The sequence below is a fragment of the Trichechus manatus genome, unplaced genomic scaffold, assembly GCF_000243295.1.
Source record: "Trichechus manatus latirostris isolate Lorelei unplaced genomic scaffold, TriManLat1.0 scaffold00265, whole genome shotgun sequence".
NCBI classification, from domain to species: Eukaryota; Metazoa; Chordata; class Mammalia; order Sirenia; family Trichechidae; genus Trichechus; species Trichechus manatus.
The window spans coordinates 721,523-748,213 of NW_004444201.1; the positions used below are offsets into that span (position 1 = coordinate 721,523).

General features: G+C 40.1%; 1 protein-coding gene across 4 annotated transcripts in view; it reads left to right on the forward strand.

Moving 5' to 3' along the window:
* CSGALNACT2 (chondroitin sulfate N-acetylgalactosaminyltransferase 2) overlaps window positions 1-26,691 on the forward strand; it is a 94,535-nt gene that overhangs the window by 34,855 nt on the left and 32,989 nt on the right. For 2 of the 4 annotated variants that reach the window (XM_023724857.1, XM_004389879.2), the window contains exons 2-6: window positions 4,892-5,818; window positions 8,965-9,181; window positions 10,760-10,861; window positions 14,294-14,472; window positions 16,078-16,172. In XM_023724857.1, coding sequence (XP_023580625.1) covers window positions 5,158-5,818; window positions 8,965-9,181; window positions 10,760-10,861; window positions 14,294-14,472; window positions 16,078-16,172 — 1,254 coding nt within the window. In that variant the 5' untranslated portion in view covers window positions 4,892-5,157. The other 2 variants (XM_023724858.1, XM_023724859.1) reach the window with 2 other exon arrangements.

The following is a 26,691-nucleotide window of genomic DNA, read 5'->3' on the forward strand; positions in this document are numbered from 1 at the left end:
CTGTCTCAGTCATCTGGTGCTGCTCTAACAGGAATACCACAAGTGGATGGTTTTAACAAAGAGAAATTTATTCTCTCATAGTCCAGTAGGCTACAAGTACAAATTCAGGGCATCAGCTCCAGGGAAACACTTTCTCCATCGGCTCTGGAGGAAGGTCCATGTCATCAATCTTCCTTAGGTCTGGGAGCTTCTCTGCGCAGGAATCTCAGGTCCAAAGGACGCGCTCTGCTCCCAGCACTGCTTTCTTGGTGGTATGAGGTTCCCAAGTGTCTCCGCTCACTTCTCTCTTTTATATCTCTAAAGAGATTGCATTAAGACACTAATCTTGTCAATCAACTTCATCAGTGTAACCTCATCACAGTGATAGAATTTACAACACATAAGGAGATCACATATAATCTCATCATAGTGATAGAGTTTACAACACATAAGGAAATCACATCAGATAACACAATCATACAATACTAGGAATCATGACCTAGCCAAGTTGCTACACACATTTTTGGGGGGACATAATTCAATCCGTGACATTCCACCCATTGGCCCCCAAAAAGTCACATCCTTGCAACATGCAAAACATATTCATCTCATCATATCACAGCAAAAGTCTTAACTCCAAGCCCAAAATCCAAAAATTCCTCTTCTGTGAAATCTAGAATGCAAGTTATCTGTTTCCAAAGGTACAATGGCAGAACAGACACCAGCTAGACATTTCCATTACCAGTGGGAGAAATTGCAGGGAAAGAAGGAATAACAGTCAACAAGCAAGTGAGCAGAACACATTACATTAGCTTTCAAGGCTTGAAAATAATCCTCTGTTCTCTGAGACAATTTACACAATAGCCCTGCCCTCTGGACTCCAGGTATTGGCCACAGTCTCCGGATTCTGAGTGGAGGCCCCTCGGCCCTGGGCTTTGGCTCCGCCTTCCAGGCCCACTGGGATGGCACCTCTGCTCCCTCGGCTTTAGGCGTACCATTCTCCTAGTCCTTCGGAGTTACAACTCCACCCTTAGAAACACCAGGGGCCATGGCTCCACCCTTTGAAACCCTTGAGGTCATGAGCATACCTTTTGAGACTGAGGCAGCTTGGCTTCTTGTGTTCCTTGCCTCTTCAGCTTCTGCTTTCTGTGGCCTCTTGGCCCTCAGGTCTCACGCCCACATCTGCCCTGCTGGGGCAAGTGTTCCAAAGCTCGGTAGCTCCACTGATTAAGTGCCTGGAGGCACCCCACTCCACCAGGAAGCCTCCTGCACACAGGCACTCAGCTTCCTTGGTCTGTGGGTCAGCAAGCCTAACTCCACCGATAAGTGCCTGAAGGCACCGCACGCCACCAAGAAGCCTCTGGAGCACAGGCACTCAGCTCTCTGGCTCCGTGGATCGACTCCAGCACCGTCTTGGGCTGGTCTCCTGGTTCTGCTGCTGCTGGTTCTCTGTCGCTGCCACTTCTGTGCTGCTGCAGGTTCTCTGCTGCTGCTTGTCCTCTGCCACTGCCACACCTCTATCTATTCACAGTTTCAAAACCACTTCCACATTTTAGGTATCTGTTAAAGCAGCACCCCACTCCCGGTACCAAATGTCTTAGGCTGGGTTCTCTAGAGAAGCAAAACCAGTAAAGTGTATAAATATATAGAGAGAGAGATTATATCAAGGAAACAGCTCACGTGATTGTAGAGGCTAGAACATCCCAAGTCTGTGGATCAGGGTTGAGGTCTCTCCCAAGTCACACAGCTGCAGAAGCTGGCAAGCCCAAGATCAGAAGGTCGGAGAGCAGGGCTCTCACTCACAGGCTGTGCAGATCGACGAATCCCAGGTTCGGCAGATAAGCTGATAGCTCAAGTCCCAAGAACGGGAGATGAGACAACAGGAAGAAGCCGCAGGATCCAGAGAGAGCAAAAAGCCAGAACATCTGCTTATGTACAGATGCGGGCCCCCCCCCCCCAAGGAGACTCCCTTTCATCTGATTGGCTACTCACAGTATATTCAGTCATGGGAGTGATTACATTAAAACAGGAGAATCATGGCCCAGCCAAGTTGACACACAATCTTAACCATCACAATTCCTAAGTATTTTATCTTCTTGAGGGCTATTGTAAATGGTATTGATTGGTGATTTCCTCTTTGAAGTTCTCTTTGTTGGTATGGAGGAATCCAACTGATTTTTGTAGGTTTATCTTGTATCCTGATACTTTGCTGAAATTGTCTATTAGTTCCAGTAGTTTTCTTGTGGATTCTTTGAAGTTTTCTGTGTGTAAGATCGTATGATCTGCAAATGGAGATACTTTTACTTCTTCTTTACCAATTTGGATGCCCTTTATTTCTTTTTTCTAGCCTAATCTGGCTAGGACCTCCAGCACAGTGTTGAATAAGAGTGGTGATAAAGGGCATCCTTGTCTGGTTCCTGTTCTCAAGGGAAATGCTTTCAGACTCTATTTAGGATGATGTTGACTATTGGCTTTGTATAAATGCCCTTAATTATGTTGGGGAATTTCCCTTCTGTTCCTATTTTGTTGAGAGTTTTTATCATGAATGGGTGTTAGACTTTGTCAAATGCCTTTTCTGCATCAATTGATAAAATCATATGGTTCTTGTCTTTTGTTTTATTTATGCGATGGATTACATTGATTGTTTTTCTAATGTTGGACCATCCCTGCATACCTGGTATAAATCCCACTTGATCATGGAGAATTATTTTTTTGATATGTTGTTGAATTCTGTTGGCTAGAATTTTGTTGAGGATTTTTGCATCTATGTTCACGAGGGATATTCGAAGTTCTCTTTGTTGGTGTGGAGGAATTCAACTGATTTTTAAGACCTTAGCTTTAATGCTACCACTTAATAGTTTTATAACTGTAAGTCTTTTCACCTCTGAGTCTGGTTTCCCTATCTACAAGATGAAGATAACATCAGTACTATTCTGAACGTATGGCATAGGATGTACATAAAAATCCTTGTAAACCAATGTTTTTCATGTTTTTTTGGACCACAGCCCACTTAGAAATACAGTTCTTGTGGAGATCTTGTACATTTCTGTATGTATAGTTGCAGCACAAAACTTGCTACTATATGGGATGCACACTGATATTTTCTATTCTGTTTCATTGAAAAATAAACTGTTGCTGTTGTTTGTTGTTGTGTGCAGTGGAATTGATTCTGACTCATAGCAACCCTGTATGACAGCATAGAACTGCCCATAGGGTTTTCTAGGCTGTAATCTTTATGGGAAGGAACCCTGGTGGTGCAGTGGCTAAGCGGTTCGAACCCACCAGCTGCTCCGTAGGAGTGAGATATGGCAGTCTGCTTCCATAAAGATAACAGCCTTGGAAACACAGGCAGTTTTGCTCTGTCCTGTAGGGTTGCTGTCATTTAAAATCAACTCTCTGGCAACAGGTAATCTTTATGGGAGCAGATCGCCAGGTCTTTTCTCCCACAGAGTGGCTGGGGGGTTCGAACTGTCCACCTTTCGGTTAGTAGCTGAATACATAACCATTGCCCCACCAGGGCTCAGACTGAGAGATATAATTCACAACTACCACAGCCTCCACCAGACTGAGCCTAGCACAACTAGATGGTGCCTGGCTACCACCACCAAATGCTCTGTAAGGGTCAAAATAGAGGGTCCCGGACAGAGCTGGAGAAAAATGTACAACAATTTCTAACTTACAAAAAAAGACCAGACTTACTGGTCTGACAGAGACTGGAGAAACCCCAAGAGTATGGCCCCCAGACACCCTTTTAACTCAGTACTGAAGTCACACCTGAGGTTCATCCTTCAGTCAAAGATTAGACAGGCCCATAAAACAAAATGAGACTAACTAGACACATCAGCCCAGGGGCAAGAGTGAGAAGACAGGAAGGGACAGGAAAGCTGGTAATGGGAAACCCGAGGTCGAGAAGGGGAGATTGTTGACATGTCGTGGGGATGACAACCAGTGTCACAACACAGTAAGTGTGTTGTTTAATGAGAAACTAATTTGCTCTGTAAACTTTTATCTAAAGTACAATTTTAAAAAAATGTGCTGTAGTATCACATATCCTTCCTGACAAACACTTTGTTAGAGTGGAGGTTCTCTGTCCAGTGGAGTCCTCCCATGCTCCCGTTCTCCTAAGTCTAACCTCTGTTTCTTGAGTGAAGACTCCTTAGTTTAGACATAGACACACAAGAGCTCACACAACTGATTGTAGCGTGAAAGGTGGCATGTAATTTTGTAAGTCGTAAGTAGTTTTTTAATATTAAACATTAAAACTTTTATCTTTTTCCTTTATGTGGACTCCCAACCTTCCCAGACTTGTAGGGACTCTGTTGTTGTGCAGTGCAGTGGAAAGAATTATGTGATCTAATGCTCAGATAATCTAATGGAAGACTCTGAATGCAAAAAAAAAATTTTTAATGTACTTCCCAGATGTCTCTGACCTTCTGGAAAAAAAATTTTTTTCCTTCCAACTAATTTTAACCCTTTTTAGGTTGAAGCATAGAAATTAATGAAGTGGAATGCTTGGTTTGAATAAACTTTAAGAAAATATCTTTCTCCATTATTAATAAAAATAATTTATAGAAGCTCAGTTCCCAAATGGTCATATGCTGTAGTTGGGAAATGACAGTAGAATCTATATTGCACAAACTATGGTGAACATAATTTTAGTGTTTCTTTGATTCAGGAGGTGATGAATATGTAGACATACTGGTTAAAAGTATTTCATATAACATTTTAGTGTTTTGTGAGGTATTTTTCTTAACAGTTCCTCCTATTTACTGAATATTCTACATTCTATTAGCACTTCTCATGGTGCTGTACATGCTTTCATGATGCTCATAGCTCAGTTTACTGAAGCTGTCAAACAGTCTGATGTACTTCAGGTACAAAATTCTGATTGATTCTGATCTGTTTCTTTCAGGTAAGTCGCCATCATATAACGGATTTTATCTGATTCTCTAGATCAGATTGCTTTATTCTGGATATCATGGTAACAACACCGGAAGTATGTATAGTTTCTCATTCTTATAAGTAGTCATGACTACTGAAGAAAGAAATTCTGAAGAGAGAATTTATCTTGGTACATTTTATGGAAATTTGGATTTTGTTTCTAATTTTTGATAACCTTTGCTAAAGGTATGAACAAGTAAAGAATTTATCTCATTAGGCAATTATACATTAATAAGAATGCCAAGAAGAGGATTGTTTCTTCAGACCCGGACCCACTGGCTGCTGTTTGGTCTGGCTTTACTCTGCAGTTTGGTATTATTTATGTACCTTCTGGAATGTGCCCCCCAGACTGATGGAAACGCATCTCTTCCGGGTGTTATTGGGGAGAATTATGGTAAAGAGTATTATCAAGCCCTGCTACAGGAGCAGGAAGAACATTATCAAACCAGGGCAACCAGTCTGAAACGCCAGATTGCCCAGCTGAAACAAGAATTACAAGAAATGAGTGAGAGGCTGAGATCATTACAAGAGAGAAAGAATGGAGTGGCTAATGGCGTAGGGTATCAAGGCAACAAAGAACAAGCACCTAGTGATCTTTTAGAGTTTCTTCATTCCCAAATTGACAAAGCTGAAGTTAGCATAGGTGCCAAACTACCAAGTGAATATGGGGTCATTCCCTTTGAAAGTTTTACCTTAATGAAAGTATTCCAATTGGAAATGGGTCTCACTCGCCATCCTGAGGAAAAGCCAGTTAGAAAAGACAAGCGAGATGAATTGGTAGAGGTTATTGAAGCCGGGTTGGACGTCATTAATAATCCTGATGAAGATGATGATCAGGAAGATGAGGATAATCGCCTTGGAGAGAAGCTGATATTTAATGAAAATGACTTCGTAGAAGGTAATGTGAAAAATGTATCGGTTTATAGTTATATTTGTATGACAAAATGCTAGTATTGTATACTGGTAATATGTCAGTCATTGTCCACAATATAAAAACATTTAAGTTTTTACCCACTTCATTCTATCAAGAATTTGAAGTGCACTTGGCTGCTAACTGAAAGGTCAGCAGTTTGAACTCACCTGCCGCTCCGTGGGAGAAAGATGTGGCGGTCTGCTTCCGTAAAGATTTACAGCCTTGGAAACCCTATGGGACAGTTCTGCTCTGTCCTTTAAGGTCACTGTGAGTCAGAATCGACTCGATGGTAACAGATCTGGTTTTAATTTTGTTTTGGAAAAAGTTACAATGAGATCATAATAAAATAGAGAATATGTACCAGGGAAATATATCTAAGCTTATATTGCTTAGATATGATATATTTCCCTGGTGGTGCAGTGGATAAGCGCTTGACTGCTAATGGAAGGGTTGGTGGTTTGAACCCACTAGCCACTCCCAGAGGAGAAAGATGTGACAGTCTACTTCTGTAAAGATTTGCAGCCTTGGGAACCCTATAGGCAGTTCTACCCTGTCCTGTAGGGTGGCTATGAGTCAGAATCAGCTCAGTGGCAATGGGTTTGTTTTTTTGGTTTAAGCTTATAATAGTGTGATTACTGAGGTTGAAGTAGACTCTCCTGGGTTATATATGTACTTGCATTCCTTTCTTACCTGGCCTTGATCTTGTTTTTTATGTTTTTAAAAATGTGTGAACTGAGGCTCAAAATTTGAAAACCATTTGATAAAGTAAAGAAAAAAAACTAATCTAGTAGATTAGTGGTTATTCTTCATTTTGGAGGAAGGAGAAGCACATATCGAAACATCAAGGAGTCACATACAGTCATGCGTCACTGTATATCCACGATACGTTCTGTGAAATAGGACGTGATGTGATTTGGACGTTGTGCAAACACCATATTTTATACAGGCAGTGCCTGGATTACAAACATCTGACTTATGGACAATTCATACTTAAGAATGGACTGCCATAAAACCTGTTAATTAAAAATTAGAGTTTAATACATACAGTGGTTCATAATAATAAATGCACATACTACTTTGTGACACTTATGAAAACATTGCGCAGTTTGGAAGTGTTTCTTAAGTGTTACATCCGCTACATCCTGTTTTCCAGTCGGGATTTCTGAACTCTGTTATAACCTTATGGGACCACGAACGTGTATGTGGACGTTGCTTGAATGGACATCACGCGACACATGACTGCATACCATATTTTTATGCAAATAATGTGCACCTTCTGCGTTTGTTTGCTGGCTGCACCCTCCTTCCGTGAGGCACTTCCACAGGGCTGCCATGCCAGTCCTCTTCCACATGTTGCTATTAAAAAAATTTATCATAGCACAAAAATACCTTGTGGGGGAAGGGCACATTATTTGCATAAACATATGGTAGTTTTGAAAATCATATTCAGTATTTGGAAAAGTAGGGAAATATCTATATTCCCAATATAAACTACAGAAAGCACGTTGTTGTATGTCAAGATAGGGCATGAATCAAAGGTTGAGGAACATTGCTATAAATTTAAGACATTTGTTGTCTGATATAAACAGGAATAATTATAGATCCCACCCATCTCCATCTTAATACCCCTTGCTAGATATATTTAATTGCAGACCTAAAACCATTTTGAATGTGTCATTTTTAAAAGTTCTCTTTGCCTGACTCTTTAAAAAGTACACCACATGTAGTTTTTGTTGACCTTGAGTCCTCATGAATATCACTTAATGTGCTGTAATAGATTGAGGCCTTTGGAGACCATCGGGCATTTTCAGTGGCATTTCAGCTTCGCTCTGTGGCCACCTCTTTTTTCTGCTGTCACATCCTGCCATTTTTGATCAGTTGTTTCTCTAGAAACTCCTAATTTTTCTCCAGGGTCAGCTTTTTGTCTTTTTACTCTGTAGCTTATGGCTGCAGAGGAAATAAGATAACTAGTTAATGTATGTAAAATGCCCAAGTTAACGTGTAAAATGCCCTCACATGGGCTCTGCCTAAAGAGAAAGGGAATGGCCACTTTTATGTCCTACAGCTTCTGCTTACCTTGTAGCTCTCCTTGGATTTTCTCACAGGATTTTTCTCTGCATATTCTGTCATTCAGTTTTCTTCTACTGGGCATTCCTCCCCCCGCGCCCCTTAGTAATTACCGACAGCAGCAACTGAGTAACTGCTATTTGTGTTCCAGACTTTGGCTGAGATGTCACTTCTTCCAGGAAGTCATCTCCAACCCTGCAGGTTTAAGAGAACAGTGCTTCCTGAATGCTCTTGAAATCCACTACTCTTTATTTCCCCTCTCATGGCTCTAGTTGTTTACTGATTTGTAGTTCCTGCTAGATTGTAAGATTCCGGGGGGCATCCCGCTGAGGGTTGTTCTCCATTTTATTCCCAGATATTAACTGAGAGTAGTCATAACATCTATAGGTCTGACCTTCTGTCTCCTGATGGTCACACTTTAAAATCAGATTGCCTAGTAGACTTCTGTGCTTTTCTCCCAAAGTCATCTCAAATTACTGTTTAAATCTATACTAATTTTTCATATATGTATGTATATATATATATATATGTATCAAGAACTGTATTGTTACTATTTGTTTATTTTTGTCTCTCTCATTTGACTGACCCTCCTTCAAAACTGGGACCGTGTTAATTGCCTTCTTTACATCACCAGTGACTGACATGAAGGCACTCTGTTCATTGTTGTTGAATTGAACCAAGTAGATGTTTTGACTCTTGGGTCTAGAATTTAATATTGCTAGAAGTAGTTTCTTTACCTTTATAGTGAAGTTGCTTGTAATATGTGTTGATAGCTTTATTATGGAAAAAAAAGTCATATGTAAAAGGGAATAATTGTTATTTGGATCATATTTTATGGATTTAATAATAATATATCAGAGCAGTGAACATTTTTTTTTCTTAATCTCTCCTTTTTTTTTAAAGGAATAGTTGCAACAGACTGTACAGTGGTGACATCTATTTTTATAAATAGATAAAAAATAATCCTACAGGTTTGGTTTAATACTTTGACTAAGTAAAATCAGTATTCTCATTGAATTTATGCATTTTGACATGGAGGCATCTTTCCTAACTCTGTCCTTTAGGTTACTATCGCACCGAGAGAGATAAGGGCACACAGTACGAACTCTTTTTTAAGAAAGCAGACCTGATGGAATATAGACATGTGACCCTCTTCCGCCCTTTTGGACCTCTCATGAAAGTCAAGAGTGAGATGATCGACATTACCAGATCCATTATTAATATCATTGTGCCACTTGCTGAAAGAACTGAAGCGTTTGCACAGTTTATGCAGAACTTCAGGTAATTCTCAGGGCTTAATGATTTGGCTAAGTCCTGCCAAAAATCACATTTCATGCAGATTTACTTAATTTATCTTTACTGAGTACTTAGAATTACAGAATAATTTTATAGGCTTTAAAGGAACATTTATTTTTGATATTCTCATTTATCTTAAAACATGCGTAGTATATTGTTGTATTGATAATTTAAACCTGGAAGTAAATCGAGGGTGACAATTATTAGAAGCAAAATTTGATGGCAATTATATGTATTTATGCAATTATTATGCAATTATATGTGAATTCATTGTAGAAGAAACAAAATTTTAAAAAATTAACTTTAATGAGACACAGTTTGCATGCAATGAAATTCACATACTTTAAGTATACAGGCCCCCATGACTTTTGGCAAATATTTATACTCATGTAATCAATATCCCAATCAAGATATAGAACATTGCTATCTCCCCAGAAAATTCCCTCTAGAACAAATTGAGTTTTAAAATCAAAATAAATTTTAGGAGCACAAATATTCAACTAAAAATGGGGAAAAAATTATTCCATCTTGGGAAGCAAAGACTTTTTTCCTTTTTTGTCACTAAATTTGGATGTTTTAAAATGTGGAAGTGTTAGTTAATAACCATTTATTTTGGTAACTGTATGAGGAGCATGGGAGAAAGATGTGCTGCTTCGGTAAAGATTACAGCCTTGGAAACCTTAGGGGGCAGTTCTGCCCTATCCTGTGGGGTCACTGTGAGTTGAAATTGACTCGACAACAATGAGTTTGGGTTTTTGTACGTGAGGAAAGTACTACTTTTTTGTTTTAATTTAACAATTGCCATGTTTTAATTACTTTTAGATATTTAAAAGTAGGCCACACAAAAGTTATTTTTCTATTAATGCTTTTTAAGTGACCTTTTGTATTTCAAAGTGTTATAAATGTCAAACTAAGTATTCTAGACTAATATGCTAGTTTTAATGCTTTATAATCCTAATCTTTATTCTCATAATTAAATTGTTGGATTTAAAAGTTAACACTATTTTTTAGCAAAATATCAAAAAGCTGTGCTTCCAAATTAGTTTCACCTACTTGAAATAGCTTGTTTGAGACCTGATTTCCTAAAGCATTTTTGACTACCTTTCTTGAATTGCCTTCAAAGACTATGTTATTCTTAACACTAAGTAATCTCAGTCATGGCAAATCTTTATTCATCGATGATAGGTACACTTTCCAGAATTAGCCTGAAAACAAAGAACTCTTGATCCAAAGCTGGATATTTATTTGGTTCTGAACGGATTGGATTTATTTGAGTAGCTTGTAACTTGCTTCTAAAGGCAATACCAAAGCCAAAGTTCCAAAGATGTTTGGAAACATGGCAGTATTGTTGGAATGCATCTATGGCACTTCAAGGATTGCACTCACGGTATGTAAGTTGGTATGCATTTGCTGTAATGCCTTTAACAGTTCAGCAGTATTGCTGCTTTTATATTAAAGCTTTGTGTGATGATTTTCTAAGTAAGTAATGCCTCATTATTGCTTTCTGAATAAGTAGTGCCTCATATATTTTTTTGAACAAACTTTATTCTTCAATTCTGTTAGGGATGTGTGTATTCATCAGGACAAGAGGATTCACCTCACAGTGGTGTATTTTGGTAAAGAAGGACTGTCTAAAGTCAAGTCTATCCTAGAATCTGTTACAAGGTTGGTGAGCCATTGTCCACATTGAAGTTGATATATAACATGAGAAGAATGAGAATATCTGTATTTAATGAGTTAATAATTTTGAATAGCTGCTGTTTAAAAGTTGGCTGAGCATGTATATGGTGGCGATCATAAATTCGTGATTTCACGTGCAACCCTAAATAACTCATCTTCCCTTGAACTCTTTGCAGACAGCTTGGCATGATCAGGGCGCTGTCACTCTGTGGCCCACCACCTTTTATATGTTTGTCTCCATTTATTATTTTCTTCTGACGAACTCTTTCCCTTTTTCTAAACGTAATTCTCTTTGATATCATGTCCTAAGCCTGTCTCTTTCTTGTCACCTTTCTTTTTTTTCCATTTTCCCAAGCTATTCCATCTTACCCTGCAAATGATGCTTAGGTCTCCCAGATCCTTAAGAAGCCCCACCTGACTCTGCAGTACCCAGTAGTACTGTTAGGTTTCTGTCCTTTCACAGCTAAACCTCACAAGGTAGTAGTTCTGTAACCAAGCAGCCTATATAGTATCTGGCACATAATATGTGCTCAGATGTTTGAATGAATGAATAAATTAGTAATTCCTTAATACTTGTTAATTCTGTAGCTTCTCAGCCTTTTCTTCTCTGAATTGTGGGCCCAAAGTTAGGACCTACTGCCAAATTCAGCCTTTTCTTTGTCATCCTCTTCGATCTCCTTTTTGCATCTGACACCTAACCACTATTTCCTCCTTGAAGCAGTCTGTAGTTTGTAAAATGTCAGTACTGTGTTAATGTGAGAATGCTAGAATGTAGCACATGAGCTTTTCTGACTGCCCCAACTCTGGCCTTCATTTGCTTCTTTACCTGTCTGCTCATTGTGGCCATTCCTTCAGAGGCCATGTTCTCAGAAGCCGTTGTTCTTCAGTCGTCCAGCTAACATTTGTTGAGTCCTGCCTACCATGTGGCAGGTGCACTGCTCTGGAGTCTGACTGGGACAGTTAGAAGAAAACTGGGCACAGATGAGGGAGATGCTGTTCCTCCCTTGAAGGGACTCTCACAGCATTGGTGTATAGAAGTACAGCTCATTGCCTTCTTCTCTACCCCAGCTCCTCCTCTTAATAGCCTGCTTTTAGTTCAGAGTAAAACCATTCTTATGAATTCTCTGAGAGTCGGAGTCTTACTCATTCTTTACCATATACCTCTGATAAGTCAGTTCCTACCTGCTTCATAGGGCCTCTTCTCTGTCTCTTCTTTGCTACTGCCACCCACCCTGGTGCATATTCTCCCTCCCTCCATTTCTTCCTTTCTTCCTCTCTCTCTTTACCACTTTTAGATCACTTTGTAAGTGCCACGCCTTTACATTGGCTTTACTGAATTCATCCTTGTATTAGTCAGGACTCCTTTGTGGCAGAGATGGAAACCTGCCTTGAGCTTGCTTAAGGAAAATAGGAAAATTACTGAAGAATATTGGATAGCTCCCAAAATTAAAGGGATTATTAGAACCAAGTTTTTGAAAGAATACCAAAACAGCTTTGGCATCTCAGGGAACTAGAACCAGAAACTTGAATACCATCAAAATTGTCTTGTTGTCATCTTGTCTGTTTTTCTCTGCATGTCGACCTGATTCTCCTATTGCAGATTGGCTTCTTCTGCATGGTAAGGGATATGGCTGTTGGCAGCTTTGGGCTCACGACTTCTCAGCTTTGTCATCAGAGAAGAAAGCGCTCTCTCCCACCTCCAGTTGAGAAAATCCCAGGGAAGGACTTTCTGTCCACTCTTGAGCCAATCACTATGGCCAGGGGGGGTGAGGGTATTGTGATTGGCCTAGCTTCAGTCTGGCCCCCACCCCTAGGAGATTACTGTGATTGGGGTGGGTAGAGAGTGAGGAAGACTCTGTGATCAGTTCCTCCACTTGGTGCTGGGGGCTGTAGGAGATAGGGGGTGTGAGGAGGAGGTGATCAGCAGTTTCCTAAAAGAAGGGGTAGATTTATATCCTGTAAGAAGGGGAGGGAGCCCTGGTGGCACAGTGGTTAAGAACTCGGCTGCTAACCAAAAGGTCAGCAGTTAGAATCCACCAGCCACTCCCTGGAAACTCTATGGGACAGTTCTACTCTGTCCTGTAGGGTCACTATGAGTCGGAACCGACTCAACAGCAACAGGTTTGGTTTGGAAGAAGGGGAGAGGAGTCATGGACATTGTGAGTACTTGGTGTCCACTCCATGGACAATTGGAGCCTTTGCTCTCATCTCCCTGTTACTCGTTCTGTACCACTGTGAGACTAATCTTCTTTTTTGATCCAGCTGTATCCTGAGGTTCTCCACCCTGAGCCTCACCTGATACTCCCACCGCCAGCATCTGATTCAGTGGATCTGGGATGGGGCCTGAGCATTTGCGTTTCTAACACATTCCTAGGGGAAGCAGATGCTGCAGATTTGGGGACCTCACTATGAGAACCACTTCCCTAACAGAAAAACCTTGCTGACACCTCCTTGCCTTTAGGATTCTGGCCAGATTTTTGAGCCTCTCATGAAAGGTGTTTTCAGTTTGACCGTTTTCTGGTCGTCACAGTGTTTCCATCCTCTTTCCAGTCTAATTTGTATGACCCCTGTTCTCTAAGATGCTTTCTGCTCTCTCTTTGCCTTTTAGACTGATTTGAAAATTGGAATGACCTTTACGCCCACCACTGAATTTAAGATTTTAACCAAAGCGTAACTCGAGTTTCACTTCTAACATGTTCTCTGTCTACTCCAGGCAAAAACAGTCTTTTTTCTCTGAACTGCTGTTCATTCATTCATTCAGCAAATATTTATTAAACTCCTACTTTATGAGGGGTACTTTGTCCAAACTAATGAACAGAACAGAATCCCTGCTTTCATGGAGCTTACCTTCCAGTTGAGGGAGACATTCAAACAAATATGTAACATATTTGGTGGTATTAAGGAAAATAAAGCTGACTAAAGGGATAGAGAATAAAGAAGGAGGCCAGTGCTGCTTCCCATACAGTAATCAGGGAGGATCCCTCTGATTAGGGGACCTTTGAACAAAGATCCAAAGGGCGTGAGAGAAGAGCGTTCTTTTTCTGTATCATTTGTGTGGATGCATTCTTTATTAACCGACAGTATGGCAGTTTTTTCCCCATGTGGATATTTCTTATTTCCCCAATAGTTTTTTAAGATCCTGAAGGACAGTGTCCATTCCTTAACACTTATAACCTCACAACACCGTGTAGCAAGGAAGGGGCAGAGAAGTAACACCAGCAGCATGTTACCTCAGATTTGGGCATTTAGTGTATAGCTCTGCCTCGTGATGATTATACATGTGAAGCTGGTGATTTCCTTTTCTTGTAATGAATGTAGAACCAACATAATAAAAATACTTGAAGTGTAAAACGTATTTTGTAAATTGTATTGAAGGAAGAGAGTTGTTAAAATTTGTTGTATGTGCTTTCCTTATAGTGAGTCTAATTTTCACAATTACACCATGGTGTCATTGAATGAAGAATTTAATCGTGGACGAGGACTAAATGTGGGTGCCCGAGCTTGGGACAAGGGAGAGGTCTTGATGTTTTTCTGTGATGTTGATATATATTTCTCAGCCGAATTCCTTAACAGCTGCCGGTTAAATGCTGAGCCAGGTGCGTAAAACATTGGTAGATGACCTGAGTTGAGAATTTCGAACGGTGTCAGCATATCCTATACTCTGAGTTGGATTGATTTGAGGGAAAAAGAAGTTTTAATTAATTTTTTTTTAACATTATATTAGGCATAATTTAACTGGAATATTAAGTAGAAAATTTGCCACTCTGAACTTCATATTCGTTCTCTTGGGGCCAAATTCTAATGACTTTAAAGCCAAATAAATAAAAAGGAATAAAAGGTCTGAAAATTAACAAGGAGGGAGCTACGCCAGTCAGAAAAAGAGCTGACCAGGTGGTTTGGAAATATGTGCAAGTCAGAAGTGTCCAACCTCAGACGAAGGCTACAGACACACATATGCAAGAATCTACATACATGTATTGCTGGATCTCAAAAGTATGCATTTTGGGGTGATTTACTATACTTTGCTTATGTTGTAGATTTAATGTATGAGCTAGTGGTATTTTTATAAATCAAGTTTTATTTTAAATGTGAAAAAGAAGCGTTCTGTATTAAAGAATCTCATAGTAAATTTTTTTTTTAATGTGGACTATTCATACCATGCAAATGGTTACCTTCTTATTAGTCACTTTGGTTGGAGATAGTTGCCAGGAAGGAACTCTCTGAGAGCCTAGTGAATAAATAAGGATTTAAGCTTGCTTTTGTTACTCCAGAGAGTACGAAATTCAAAATGTGGAAGTTGAAGGAGACAGGTATTTGCTCAATGTAAAAGAAGTGCTCTAATATCCAAAAATAAACAGGTTTGCCTCAGGGAAATTGAGCTCCATGTCCCTAAGTGGGTTTTAAGGAAGGTGGGATGAGCATCTGCTGGGGATCTTGTGATAAAGATGCTGCCACATTACCTACACAGTGCTTTCCAGTTTACCAGCCACTTTATCTGACCAGTTTTGATTGGGGCCAGTCATAAAAAGGGTTTCTCTGCTGAGCGGTAGTTGGGCTGGTTAGACTGTCAGTCCCCTCAGTGCCAGTCACTTGAATGCTAACAACAAGGGCTTCTGCTTACTACTTCAGGCATTTTTGAGCCTTACTCCCTCATCATCCCAACCTTTCCAGACCTTGGTTAAATCGGTGTACAGTTCTGCATTTTAATTATTCGCTGCATATCTATTTATTGTACAGAATTCTTTAAATTTACTGTTTCTGATGCCTCATTTTGAAGGTGTATTTAACAGAAGTCTCTGAATTTCTTGGTAGTTGTCCGAGGTTAACCTTCATCTATTCCTACTGATGAGATGAAATGAGGAGCAGTAAATGGCTCACCTAGTGAATATCTGAGAGAATACCCTGCTGATCCCCCCATAGCAAAGGGAGTAAATATGTAGAGCACACTGTAGTCTGGTTCTGGTTTTTTTTGCGAGGTTATAGTTTTGTGGACTGACCTGGTAATAGGTTATAGAGTCATCAAGCGTGTTCATCAAATCAACATGCTGGTCAGTAGCCTAAATATTGATCGATATGTTGTAAATAAAATCGCCATAGGTGGTAAGAAAGACTAATAAAGTCTTAATAAAGATTGTACTAAAGATCAGTCCTTCATTTTATAATTTCCTTGTGTAATATAAAACATATACTTTAATTTATAGGTAAAAAGGTATTTTATCCTGTGGTGTTCAGTCTTTATAATCCTGCCATTGTTTATGCCAATCAGGATGGGCCCCCGCCTGTGGAACAGCAACTGGTAAGACTTGTTCTTGTCAACTATGAAAGGTCTGAAAAGTTTTTCCTAGATTCTTTTATTTTTGTTATACAAGTAGAAAACAAAGTTTCAATAAAAAATTATAGTTATTATTCACATATTTCCATAGTCTCTTCTTCCCCCATAAAATACTTTCATACTTGTTGTTTCAGAATTGAGTGTCCTTCTGGAATCTAGGCAACAAAGAAAAATCTCATGTTCCAGAATGTGGAAATTGTACACTCATTTCTGCCTGCTTATTTTGGTTGTTGTTGTTGTCAGGTGCCGTCGAGTCAGTTCCGACTCGTTGTGACCCTGTGTGCAACAACGAAATACTGCCTGGTCCTGTGCCATCCTCACAGTTGTTGCTACGTTTGAGCCCATTGTGCAGCCACTATGTCAGTCCATCTCACTGAAGGTCTTCCTCTTTTTTACTGACCGTCTACTTTACCAAGCATGGTGTCCTTCTCCAGGGACTGGTCCCTCCTGATAACATGTCCAGAGTATGTGAGATGAAGTCTTATCATCCTCTCTTCCAAGGAGCATTCTGGTTGTACTTCTTCCTGCTAATAGGTTATAGTTCGTTCTTGTTCGTTCTTCTGGCAGTCCATGGCATCTTTAATATTCTTCACCAACACCGTAATTCAAAGGCGTCAGTTCTTCTTTGGTCTTCCTGATTCATTGTCCAGCTTTCACATGCATATGAGGCAATTGAAAATACCATGGCTTGGGTCAGGTGCACCTGAGTCCTCAAAGTGACATCTTTGCTTTTTAACACTGTTGTAGCAGATTTTGCAGCAACGCAATACACTGTTTGATTTCTTGACTGCTGCTTCCATGGATGTTGATTATGGATCCAAGTAAAGTGAAATCCTTGATAACATCAACATTTTCTCCGTTTATCATGACGTTGTTTATTGGTCCAGTTGTGAAGATTTTTGTTTTCTTTATGTTGAGATGTAATCCATACTGAAGGCTGTAGTTTTTGATCTTCATCAGTCCATGCTTCTTCAAGTTCTCTTCGCTTTCAGCAAGCAAGGTTGTGTCATCTGCATATTGCAGGTTGTTAATGAGTCTTCCTCTAATCCTGATGCCATGTTCTTCTTCCTATAGTCCAGCTTCTTGGATTAGTTGCTTAGCAAATTGAGTAAGTATGGTGAAAAGATACAACCCTGTTGTACACCTTTCCTGATCTTAAACCACACAGTATCCCATTGTTCTGTTCAAATGACTGCCTCTTGGTCTATGTACAGGTTCCTCATGAGCACGATAAAGTGTTCTGGAATTCCTGTTCTTCACAATGTTATCCATAATTTGTTATGATCCACACAGTGTAATGCCTTTGCGTAGTCAATAAAACAGAGGTAAACATATTTTTGGTGTTCTCTGCTTTCAGCCGAGATCCATCTGACATCAACAATGATTTTGATAATTTCCACATACTGTTGGATTATCTTTCTTTGGAATGGGCACAGATATAGATCTCTTCCAGTCATTTGGCCAGGCAGCTGTCTTCCAAATTCTTGACGTAGACGAGTGAACACTTCCAGCGCTGCATTTGTTTGTTGAAACATCTCATTTGGTATTCCGTCAATTCCTGGAGCCTTGTTTTTCGCCAATGCCTTCAGCGCAGCTTGGACTTCTTCCTTCAGTACCATCGGTTCTTGATCAATGCTGCCTCCTGAAATGGTTGAATGTCGACCAGTTCTTTTTGGTACAGTGTCTCTGTATATTCCTTCCATCTTCTTTTAATGCTTCCTGTGTCATTCAATATTTTGCCTATAGGATCCTTCAAAGTTTCAACTCGAGGCTTAAGTTTTTTCTTCAGTTCAGTTCTTTCAGCTTGAGAAATGCTGAGTGTGTTCTTCCCTTTTCGTTTTCTAACTGCAGGTCTTTTCACATCTGATTATGATACTTTTCTTTGTCTTCTCAAGCTGCCCTTTGAAATCTTCCATTTGGCTCTTTTGCTTCATTATTTCTTCCATTCACTTTAGCCACACTACATTCAAGAGCAAGTTTCAGAGTCTCTCTTGACATCCATTTTGGTCTTTTCTTTCCTTCCTGTCTTTTTAATGACCTTTTGCTTTCTTCATGTATGATGTCCTTGATGTGATTCCACAACTTGCCTGATCTGCGGTCATTAGTGTTCAGTGCGTCAGATCTATTCTTGAGATGGTCTCCAAATTCAGGTGGGATATACTCAGGTCATATTTTGGCTGTCATGGACTTGTTTTGATTTTCTTCAGCTTCAGCTTGAACTTACGTGTGAGCAATTGATGATCTGTTCCGCAGTCAGTGCCTGGCCTTGTTCTGACTGATGATGAGATTTTCCATTGTCTCTTTCCACAGATGTAGTTGATTTGATTCCTGTGTTTTCCATCTGGCGAGGTCCATGTGTATAGTCGCCATTTATGTTGTTGAAAAAAGGTGTTTGGAGTGAAGAAGTCGTTGGTCTCGCAGAATTCTGTCATGCGATCTCTGGTGTCATTTCTGTCACCAAGGCCATATTTTCCAACTGCCCATCCTTCTATGTTTCCAACTTTCACATTCTAGTCACCAATGCATCTTGAATGCATGTTTTATCAGTGTTAACATCTTACAGAACCATTATACATTCATCAAAATTAAGATATTAACATTGGTATGTTACTGTTAAGGAGTCCTGGTGGCAGAGTGGTTAAGCACTCAGCTGCTAACTGAAAGGTCGGCGGTTCAAACCCATCAGCTCCTCCACATAGAAAGATGTGACAGTCTGCTTCCATGGAGCAGTTCTCCTCTGTCCTATAGGGTTGCTATGAGTTGGAATCAAGTCGAAGGCAATGGGTTTTTGGGTGGCACAGTGGTTAAGCAGATTGACTGCTAACTTAAAAGTTGGTGGTTCGAACCCACCAGCCGTTCCTAGGGAGAAAGATGTGGCAGTCTGCTTCCATAAAGATTACAGCCTTGGAAACCCCATGGGGCAGTTTTACTTTGTCCTACAGGGTGGCTATGAGTTGGAATCAACTTGATAGCAGTGGGTTTTGTTTTTTATGTTACTGTTAAGTATACTACAGATTTTATTAGAATTTCGTTGGTTCCCACTAATGTCCTTTTTCTGTTCCAGGATATAGGCCAGGGTACCTCATTGCATTTAGTATAGTCTTTTGGTGTTAACATGAATAAAGAGTGGAAATGAACTAAGAAGTGAATTTAATATGTTTAAGAAAATAAAAAATAAACCCAAGGAAAGCAGGAGGAAACAAACATAGAAATTAATGAAACAAATATTGTGGGTTGATAAATACAAGAGCTTGTTCTTTATTTGCAAAAAAATTTTAATTTCAGTCATAAAGTGGGTAGATTCAGGGTACAAAGAGGTTAACATTGGAAATTAGGATGTGAAAGCACTAAGAGATATCAACTATATATGATAAAATTTTAAAATTCTAAATTAAAGGAAAGATTTGAGAATTTATAAAATACTAACATGAGCTAAGACGAAATGGAAGCACTGAAGAGACCAGGAGCCATACAAAAATTACAGTAGTTATCCAAAATTTTACCAAGTTTTCCCAAACTTTCAAGGAGCAGGTAATATTAGTGCCATATGATTTATTTAATATATTTTATGAGACCAGCATTATCTTGGTACAAACACCAGGCAAAGCATGTGAGCACACATGCACACACGCACACCCCACTAATTGACATGTAGTCAGTGTTACTTAGGAACATGAATACAAACGGGGTCAAAATGGCAGACCGAGCACCCACATCTGCCTTACCTCACATCCAAAATGCTTCGTAAAAATGAGTTATTGAAAAGAAAAATCCACAATAGTGTTTAAAAAATGAGAGAAATGCCCTTAGCAGAAGAGAAATTTCTCTAAGGTAGAAACAGCATGGAATTGATGGCGGGATAGTGTGGAAAAGAAAACAGTCTAGAATGTGTTCGGATCACTGCGTGAAGATGGGGCTGCTCTGCATCCTCTGGACTCATAGAAGGCAGAGTGGGTGGGAGCCATGGAGTTTGTGTGCTGCTCGGGTGTGCTGAGCGGCGGGCACCACAGGGATTGACTCCCAGGCTGCAGCAGCGTGTGGTCGCTGGAGCGGGAGAGGCAGAGCAGGGTCTTAGCAAACTCTTGCATTGCAGGATGGCTGGGAAGCTGTGGATACTGTCTGAGACCATATCTGCCCCTCTTCCACTGTTATTGGAGATAAGCCGTTGTAGTCACAGCCAACAGCCATGAATTTTTTGAATAATGATTTTTGAAATAAAAATGAGTAGCAGTTAACCAAGACTAACCAAATAGTTAAGGAAAGCCAACAGTTTGAGAAAGGCACCAAATTTTAATAAACAGAAAAATTAACACGTGAGAACATGAATATAGATAGAAAATATCTGTAGATTAGAGAAAAATTGAATTTGTAAACAAGATATGTTGCTAAAAAAATCACTGTAAATTGTGAAAATATAAAACTCAGTGAATGGGCTGAATAGTGGAATGGTCACAGATGCATGTAGATATTGAATTGATGAATGTTTTTGTGTGTGTATTTTCACCACAATAAAAAGAAAAAATGGAAACGGAAAATATATATACCTCATTTATCAGCTCCAGCTTCACTGAGTCCTCAGTGCTACCTGATTCATTCTGTTTTTTCCAGTCAGTTGTCTCATTCTGAACAGCAACTTTTTCAGACCATCACCACCCCCCTCCGCCCCAGTCCCATCAGTCACTTGCTGACTTTTGTCAGTTGTGTGTCCTAAGTCTTTTTCACATCTATCATCTTTTCTTTCTTTTTGTCCACACATATTACCGTAGTCTACAGCACCAGCTTCCCGTGCCCAGATTATAAACTGCTGCTCTTCACCACCTCCCTGCCTCCCTTTTTCCCCTTTCTAATCTCTTCTCTATATCCTAGCCAGGGTGATCTTCCAAAACATCATCTCATCCCATTTCTCCTCTGAATGACTCTTCAAAGAATACCCATTGTCATTAGGATAAAGCCACCCGCATGACAAGGCACAGATGGTTCTCCATGATGGTGCCTCGGTGTCTTGAGGCTAGGGATCAGCAAGCTGTGGCCTTCGGGCCAGATCTGGCCTGCCACATGGTTTTGTACTGCCGATGAGCTAAGAATGGTGTTTACATTTTTAAACGATTGGGGAAAAAAGAATCATATTTCATGACACATGAAAATTATATGAAATTCAAATTTCAGTGTCCATAGAGAAGGTTGATTGGAACCCAGCCATGTTCATTTGATCATTTACTGTCGGTGCCTGCTTTCACGCTGCAAAGACAGCACTGAGTAGTGTTCATAGAGACTAAGATTCGCGAAGCCCAAAATATTTACTAGCTGGCCTTTAACAGGAACAGGGTGCCGAGCCCTGGCACACTTCTCTGTGGGTACCCTCTACTTCTGACTTTGGTGTAGAATCCCACCGTCCTTGCCCATGTGTTCTGGCCCTCTCCAGACCTCCATGCATACTCTTCCTTTTCCCGGAACCCTGCCCTGGCTAACGTCTGTTCACTTGGCTAACTCCTGCTCATCTGTCAGATCCTAACTCAACCTTCATTTCTTGGAGGAAGCTGTCTCAGAACCTTCCAAGTTCGGGTTAGGTGCCTCTCCTTTCCAGGCAGGAAGGACCTTTATTTCCTTTAGTCCCCCACTTGTATCCATACCCTCGCTTTCCTTCTTACCTACCTCAGGCTGCCTGGTCAGTCATTATCCACAGCCTTATGCATAACACTCACCCCTTTCATCCCTCACTCCTTCCGTTGTTCTCTCATAGAATTTTCGACCTGCTTAAGGGCAGCTGTCAACCAGGCCCCAGAGAAGCAGAATGTGGAGGGTAAGAAACACACAGCACCAGTATGCTGTCTCACTTCAGCTTTACGACCTTAGGCTTCAGACCTCAGGGGTCGTGGCACTAACCTTAAGTCCTACACCTTACCCTAGTCCATTCACTCCCGTTTTCCAAGCCAGCTACAGTCTTCTCACACCTCCCTACACCCCATCACCACTCGTCACTCTCTGTTTATCTTATTTCACATAGAAGATAACTTCCTTTTTCTCCTGTCATGAAACTTGTCAGATTTCACTGCTTCTGAATTGTAGCTTCAACCTTCTCTGTTCTCAGGAGAGAAGCTGGGAATGTCCTTTTGTAAGGCAGCACAGCCCTTTGTAAACTAGAGGTCATTCCTTCGTGTCTAAAGAAAGACATCCCTCCAATTATCCTTCTTACTCTCTACTAACCTAACATTTTGCCTCTTCTAGACCATACTCATCAGCAAACAAACGTGCTGTAATATTACCTTTAAAAAATATTGACAGCCCTTTCTTGACCTCTGGGCCTCGTTCTTTCTGTTCTTCCCCCGCTCACTGCTCTAGTCACAGTCGCTTCCTCACTGCTTGTTAAACACTGCAGGCATGCTCCTGCTTCTTTGCCTGGTATGACCTCCTTGCATAGCTCACTCCTTCATTTCTTTTGGGTCCCTGCTTAAGCGTCACCCCCTCAGAGAGGCTGTTTGTGGCCATTATATCCCAGACAGGTTTTCTCCTCTGTCAGGCTCTCTCCTCGTCCTGTTGCATTTTTCTTCCTCGCATGTATCACCATCTGAAATGCGTATTTATGTGTTTGCTATTTCCCACCAAAAGGAAGGCTCTGTGTGACAGGGAGTTTGTCAGCTCTGTTCCAGCTCGTGGAACCATATCTAACAGATAATAAACACTTGTTGAATGTATGAATAAAATAAAGGATATTTATCTGGCTTCAACCTTTTCTTGATTCTGTAGTTCAGTGTCATCCAAGTCCTGATTTTTTTTATTGTACTTTAGATGAAGGTTTACAGAACAAATAGTTTCTCATTAAACAGTTAGTACACATGTTGTTTTATGACATTGGTGAACAACCCCACGACATGTCAACACTGTCCCTTCTCAACCTTAGGTTCCCTATTAGCTTTCCTGTCCCCTCCTGCCAGTCCTTGTCCCTGGACTGTTGTGCTGCATTAGTCTCGTTTTATTTTATGGGGCTGTCTAATCTTTGACTGAAGGATGAACCTTGGGGTTGACTTCATTACTGAACTGAAAGGGTGTCCAGGGGCCATACTCTCAGGGTTTCTCCAGTCCCTGTCAGGCCAGTAAGTCTGGTCTTTTTGTATGAGTTAGAATTTTGTTCTCCATTTTTCTCCAGCTCTGTCTAGGACCCTCTGTTGTGATCCCTGTCAGAGCAATCAGTGGTGGTAGCCGGGTACCATCTGGTTGTACTGGACTCAGTCTGGTGGAGGCCGTGGTAGTTGTGGTCTATTAGTCCTTTGAACTGATCTTTCTGTTGTATCTTGTTTTCTTCATTCTCCTTTGCTCCTGAAGGGATGAGGCCAGTGGAGTACTTTAGATGACTGCTCACAGGCTTTTAAGACCCCAGACGCTACTCACCAAGGTAGAGGTAGAACATTTTCTTTATGAACTGTGTTGTGCCAGTTGAGCTAGATGTTCCCAAAGACCTTGTTCCTCACAGCCCTCTACCCAGCAGTTTGGTCCCTCAGGGAGTTTGGATGTGTCTATGGAGCTTATACAAGTTGTGCTGGCTTCCCCAGTATTGTGTACTGTCTTACCCTTCACCAAAGTTACCACTTATCTATTGTCTATTTAATGTTTTCTCCCCCCACCCCTCCCATCCCTCGTAACCGACAAAGATTGTTTCGTTCTGTATAAACCATTTTATGAGTTTTTACAGCAGTGGTCTTATACAATATTTGTCCTTATGTGATTGACTTATTTCAGTCAGCAAAATGTCCTCCAGCATAATGTCTTCCAGTTTCATCCATGTTATGAGATGCTTCACAGATTCATTTTTTATCGTTGTGTAATACTCCATTGCGTGTACCATAGTTTGTTTATCCATTCATCTGTTGATGGGCATCTAGGTTGTTTCCATCTTTTTGCTCTTGTGAACAATGCTGCAGTGAACATGGGTATGCGTATGTCTGTTCATGTGATGGCTCTTATTTCTCTAGGATATAGTCCTAGGAGTGGGATTGCTGGATCGTATGGTATTTCTATTTCTAGCTTTCTAAGGAAGTGCCGTTTCATTTTCCAAAATGGTTGTACCATTTTGCGTTCCCACCAGCAGTGCATAAGACTTCTGATCTCCCCGCAGCCTCTGCAACATTTGTTATTTCCATTTTTTTTGGTTTGTGCCAGTAATGCCGGGGTGAGATGATATCTCATTGTGGATTTGCATTTCTCTAATGGCTAGTGATCGCGAGCATTTCCTTTTATGTCTGTTGGCAGCTTGAATGTCTTCTTTGGTGAAGTGTCTGTTCATTTCCTTTGCCCATTTTTTAATTGGATTATTTGTCTTTTTGTTGTAGAGGTGTTGAATTTTCTTATAGATTTTAGAGATTAGACCTTTGTCTGACTTGTACTGTCCGAAAATTTTTTCCCAGTCTATAGGTTCTCTTTTTACTCTTTTGGTGAAGTCTTTTGAAGAGCATAGGTGTTTGATTTTCCCAGTTATCTAGTTTATCTGCTGGAGTTTGTGTGTTGTTCGTTATGGTTTGTATCCTGTTAATGCCATGTATTAGAGCCTCTAGCGTTGATCCTATTTTTTCTTCTATGAACTTCATAGTTTTTGGCTTTATATTTAGGTCTTTGATCCATTTTGAATTAGTTTTTGTATATGGTGTGAGGTATGGGTCCTGTTTCATTTTTTTTTGCAAGATGGACATCCAGTTTTGCCAGCACCATTTGTTAAAAAGACTGTTCCCCATATGATGGACTTTGGGCCCTTATTGAAGATCAGGTGACTGTAGGTGGATGGATTTACATCTGGGTTCTCAAACCTGTTCCATTGGTCAGTGTATCTGTCACTGTACCAGTACCTGGCTGTTTTGACTACAGTACCTGTATAGTAGGTTCTGAGGTCAGGTAGTGCGAGTCCTCCTACTTTATTCTTCTTCTTCAATAGTGCTTTACTTGTCCGGGGCTTCTTCCCTTTCCATATAAAGTTAATGATTAGTTTTCCCGCCTCTTTAAAGAATGTCCTTGATATCTGGATCAGGATTGCGCACTGTATTTGTAAATTGCTTTGGGTAGAATTGTCATTTTCACAGTGTTGAGTCTGCCTATCCATGAGTGTGGTATGTTTTTCCATTTACGTAGCTCACTTTTGGTTTGTTGCAGTAGTGTTTTGTAGGGTCTTTTACGTCCCTGGTTAGATTTATTCCTAAGTATTTTATTTTTTTAGGGGCAATTACAAATGGTATTGTTTTCTTGATTTCCTTTTCATCATTCTCTTTATTGGTGTATGGGAATCCAACTGATTTTTGTATGTTTATCTTGTATCCTGTTAGTCTGCTGAATCTTTTTATTAGTTCCGGTAGTTTCTCGTGGAGTCTTCAGGGTTTTCTATGTATAGTATCATATCTTCCGCAAGCAGTGACAGTTTAACTTCTTCTTCACCAATTTGGATACCCGTTATTTCTTTTTCTTGCCTTATTGCTGTAGCTAGGACTTCCACCACAGTGTTAAATAGGAGTGGTGATGAAGGGCATCCTTGTCTTGTTCCTGTTCTCAAGCCGAATGTTTTCAGCCTCTCTCCATTAAGAATGATGTTGGCCATTGGTTTTGCATAGATGCTCTTTATTATGTTGAGAAATTTCCCTTCTGTACCTATTTTATTAAGAGTGTTTAATCAGGAATGTGTGTTGGACTTTGTCAGGTGCCTTTTCTGTGTCAATTGAGATGATCATGTGATTCTTTTCTTTCCTTTTATTTATATGTTGGATTACGTTGATTGATTTTCTAGTGTTGAACCATTCTTGCATACCTGGTATGAATCCTACTTTGTCACGGTGTATTAGTTTTTGATATGATGCTGAATTCTGTGGAAATTTTTGCATTTATATTCATGAGAGATATTGGTAATTTTCTTTTTTTTGTAGTGTCTTTGCCTGGTTTTGGTATCCGAGATATGCTGGCTTCATAGAATGAATTTGGAAGTGTCGCTTCCTTTTCTGTGTTCTGAAATAGTTTAAGTAGTATTGGTATAAACTCTTCTCTGGTGTTTGGTGGAATAGTCCAGTGAAGCCATCAGGGCCGGGGCTTTTTTTTGTTGAGAGTTTTTTTTTATTACCTTTTCAATCTCTTCTCTTGTTATGGGTCTGTTCAGTTTTTCAGCATCACTTTGTGTTTGGGTAGGTCGTGTGGTTCTAGAAATTTATCCATTTCCTCTATTTTTTCAAATTTGTTGGAGTATAGTTTTTCATAATAGTCTGTTATGATCCTTTTTATTTCAGTTGGGTCTGTTGTAATGTCCGTTATTTCATTTCTTATTTGGGTTATTTGCATCTTCTCCTGTTTTTCTTTCGTCAGTTTGGCCAGTGGTTTGTCAATTTTGTTGATCCTTTCAGAGAACCAACTTTTGGTTTTGTTGATTCTTTCTATTGTTTTTCTATTCTCTATTTCATTTATTTCTGCTGTGATCTTTACTATTTCCTTTCTTCTGGTGGCTGTGGGCTTTTTTTTTTTT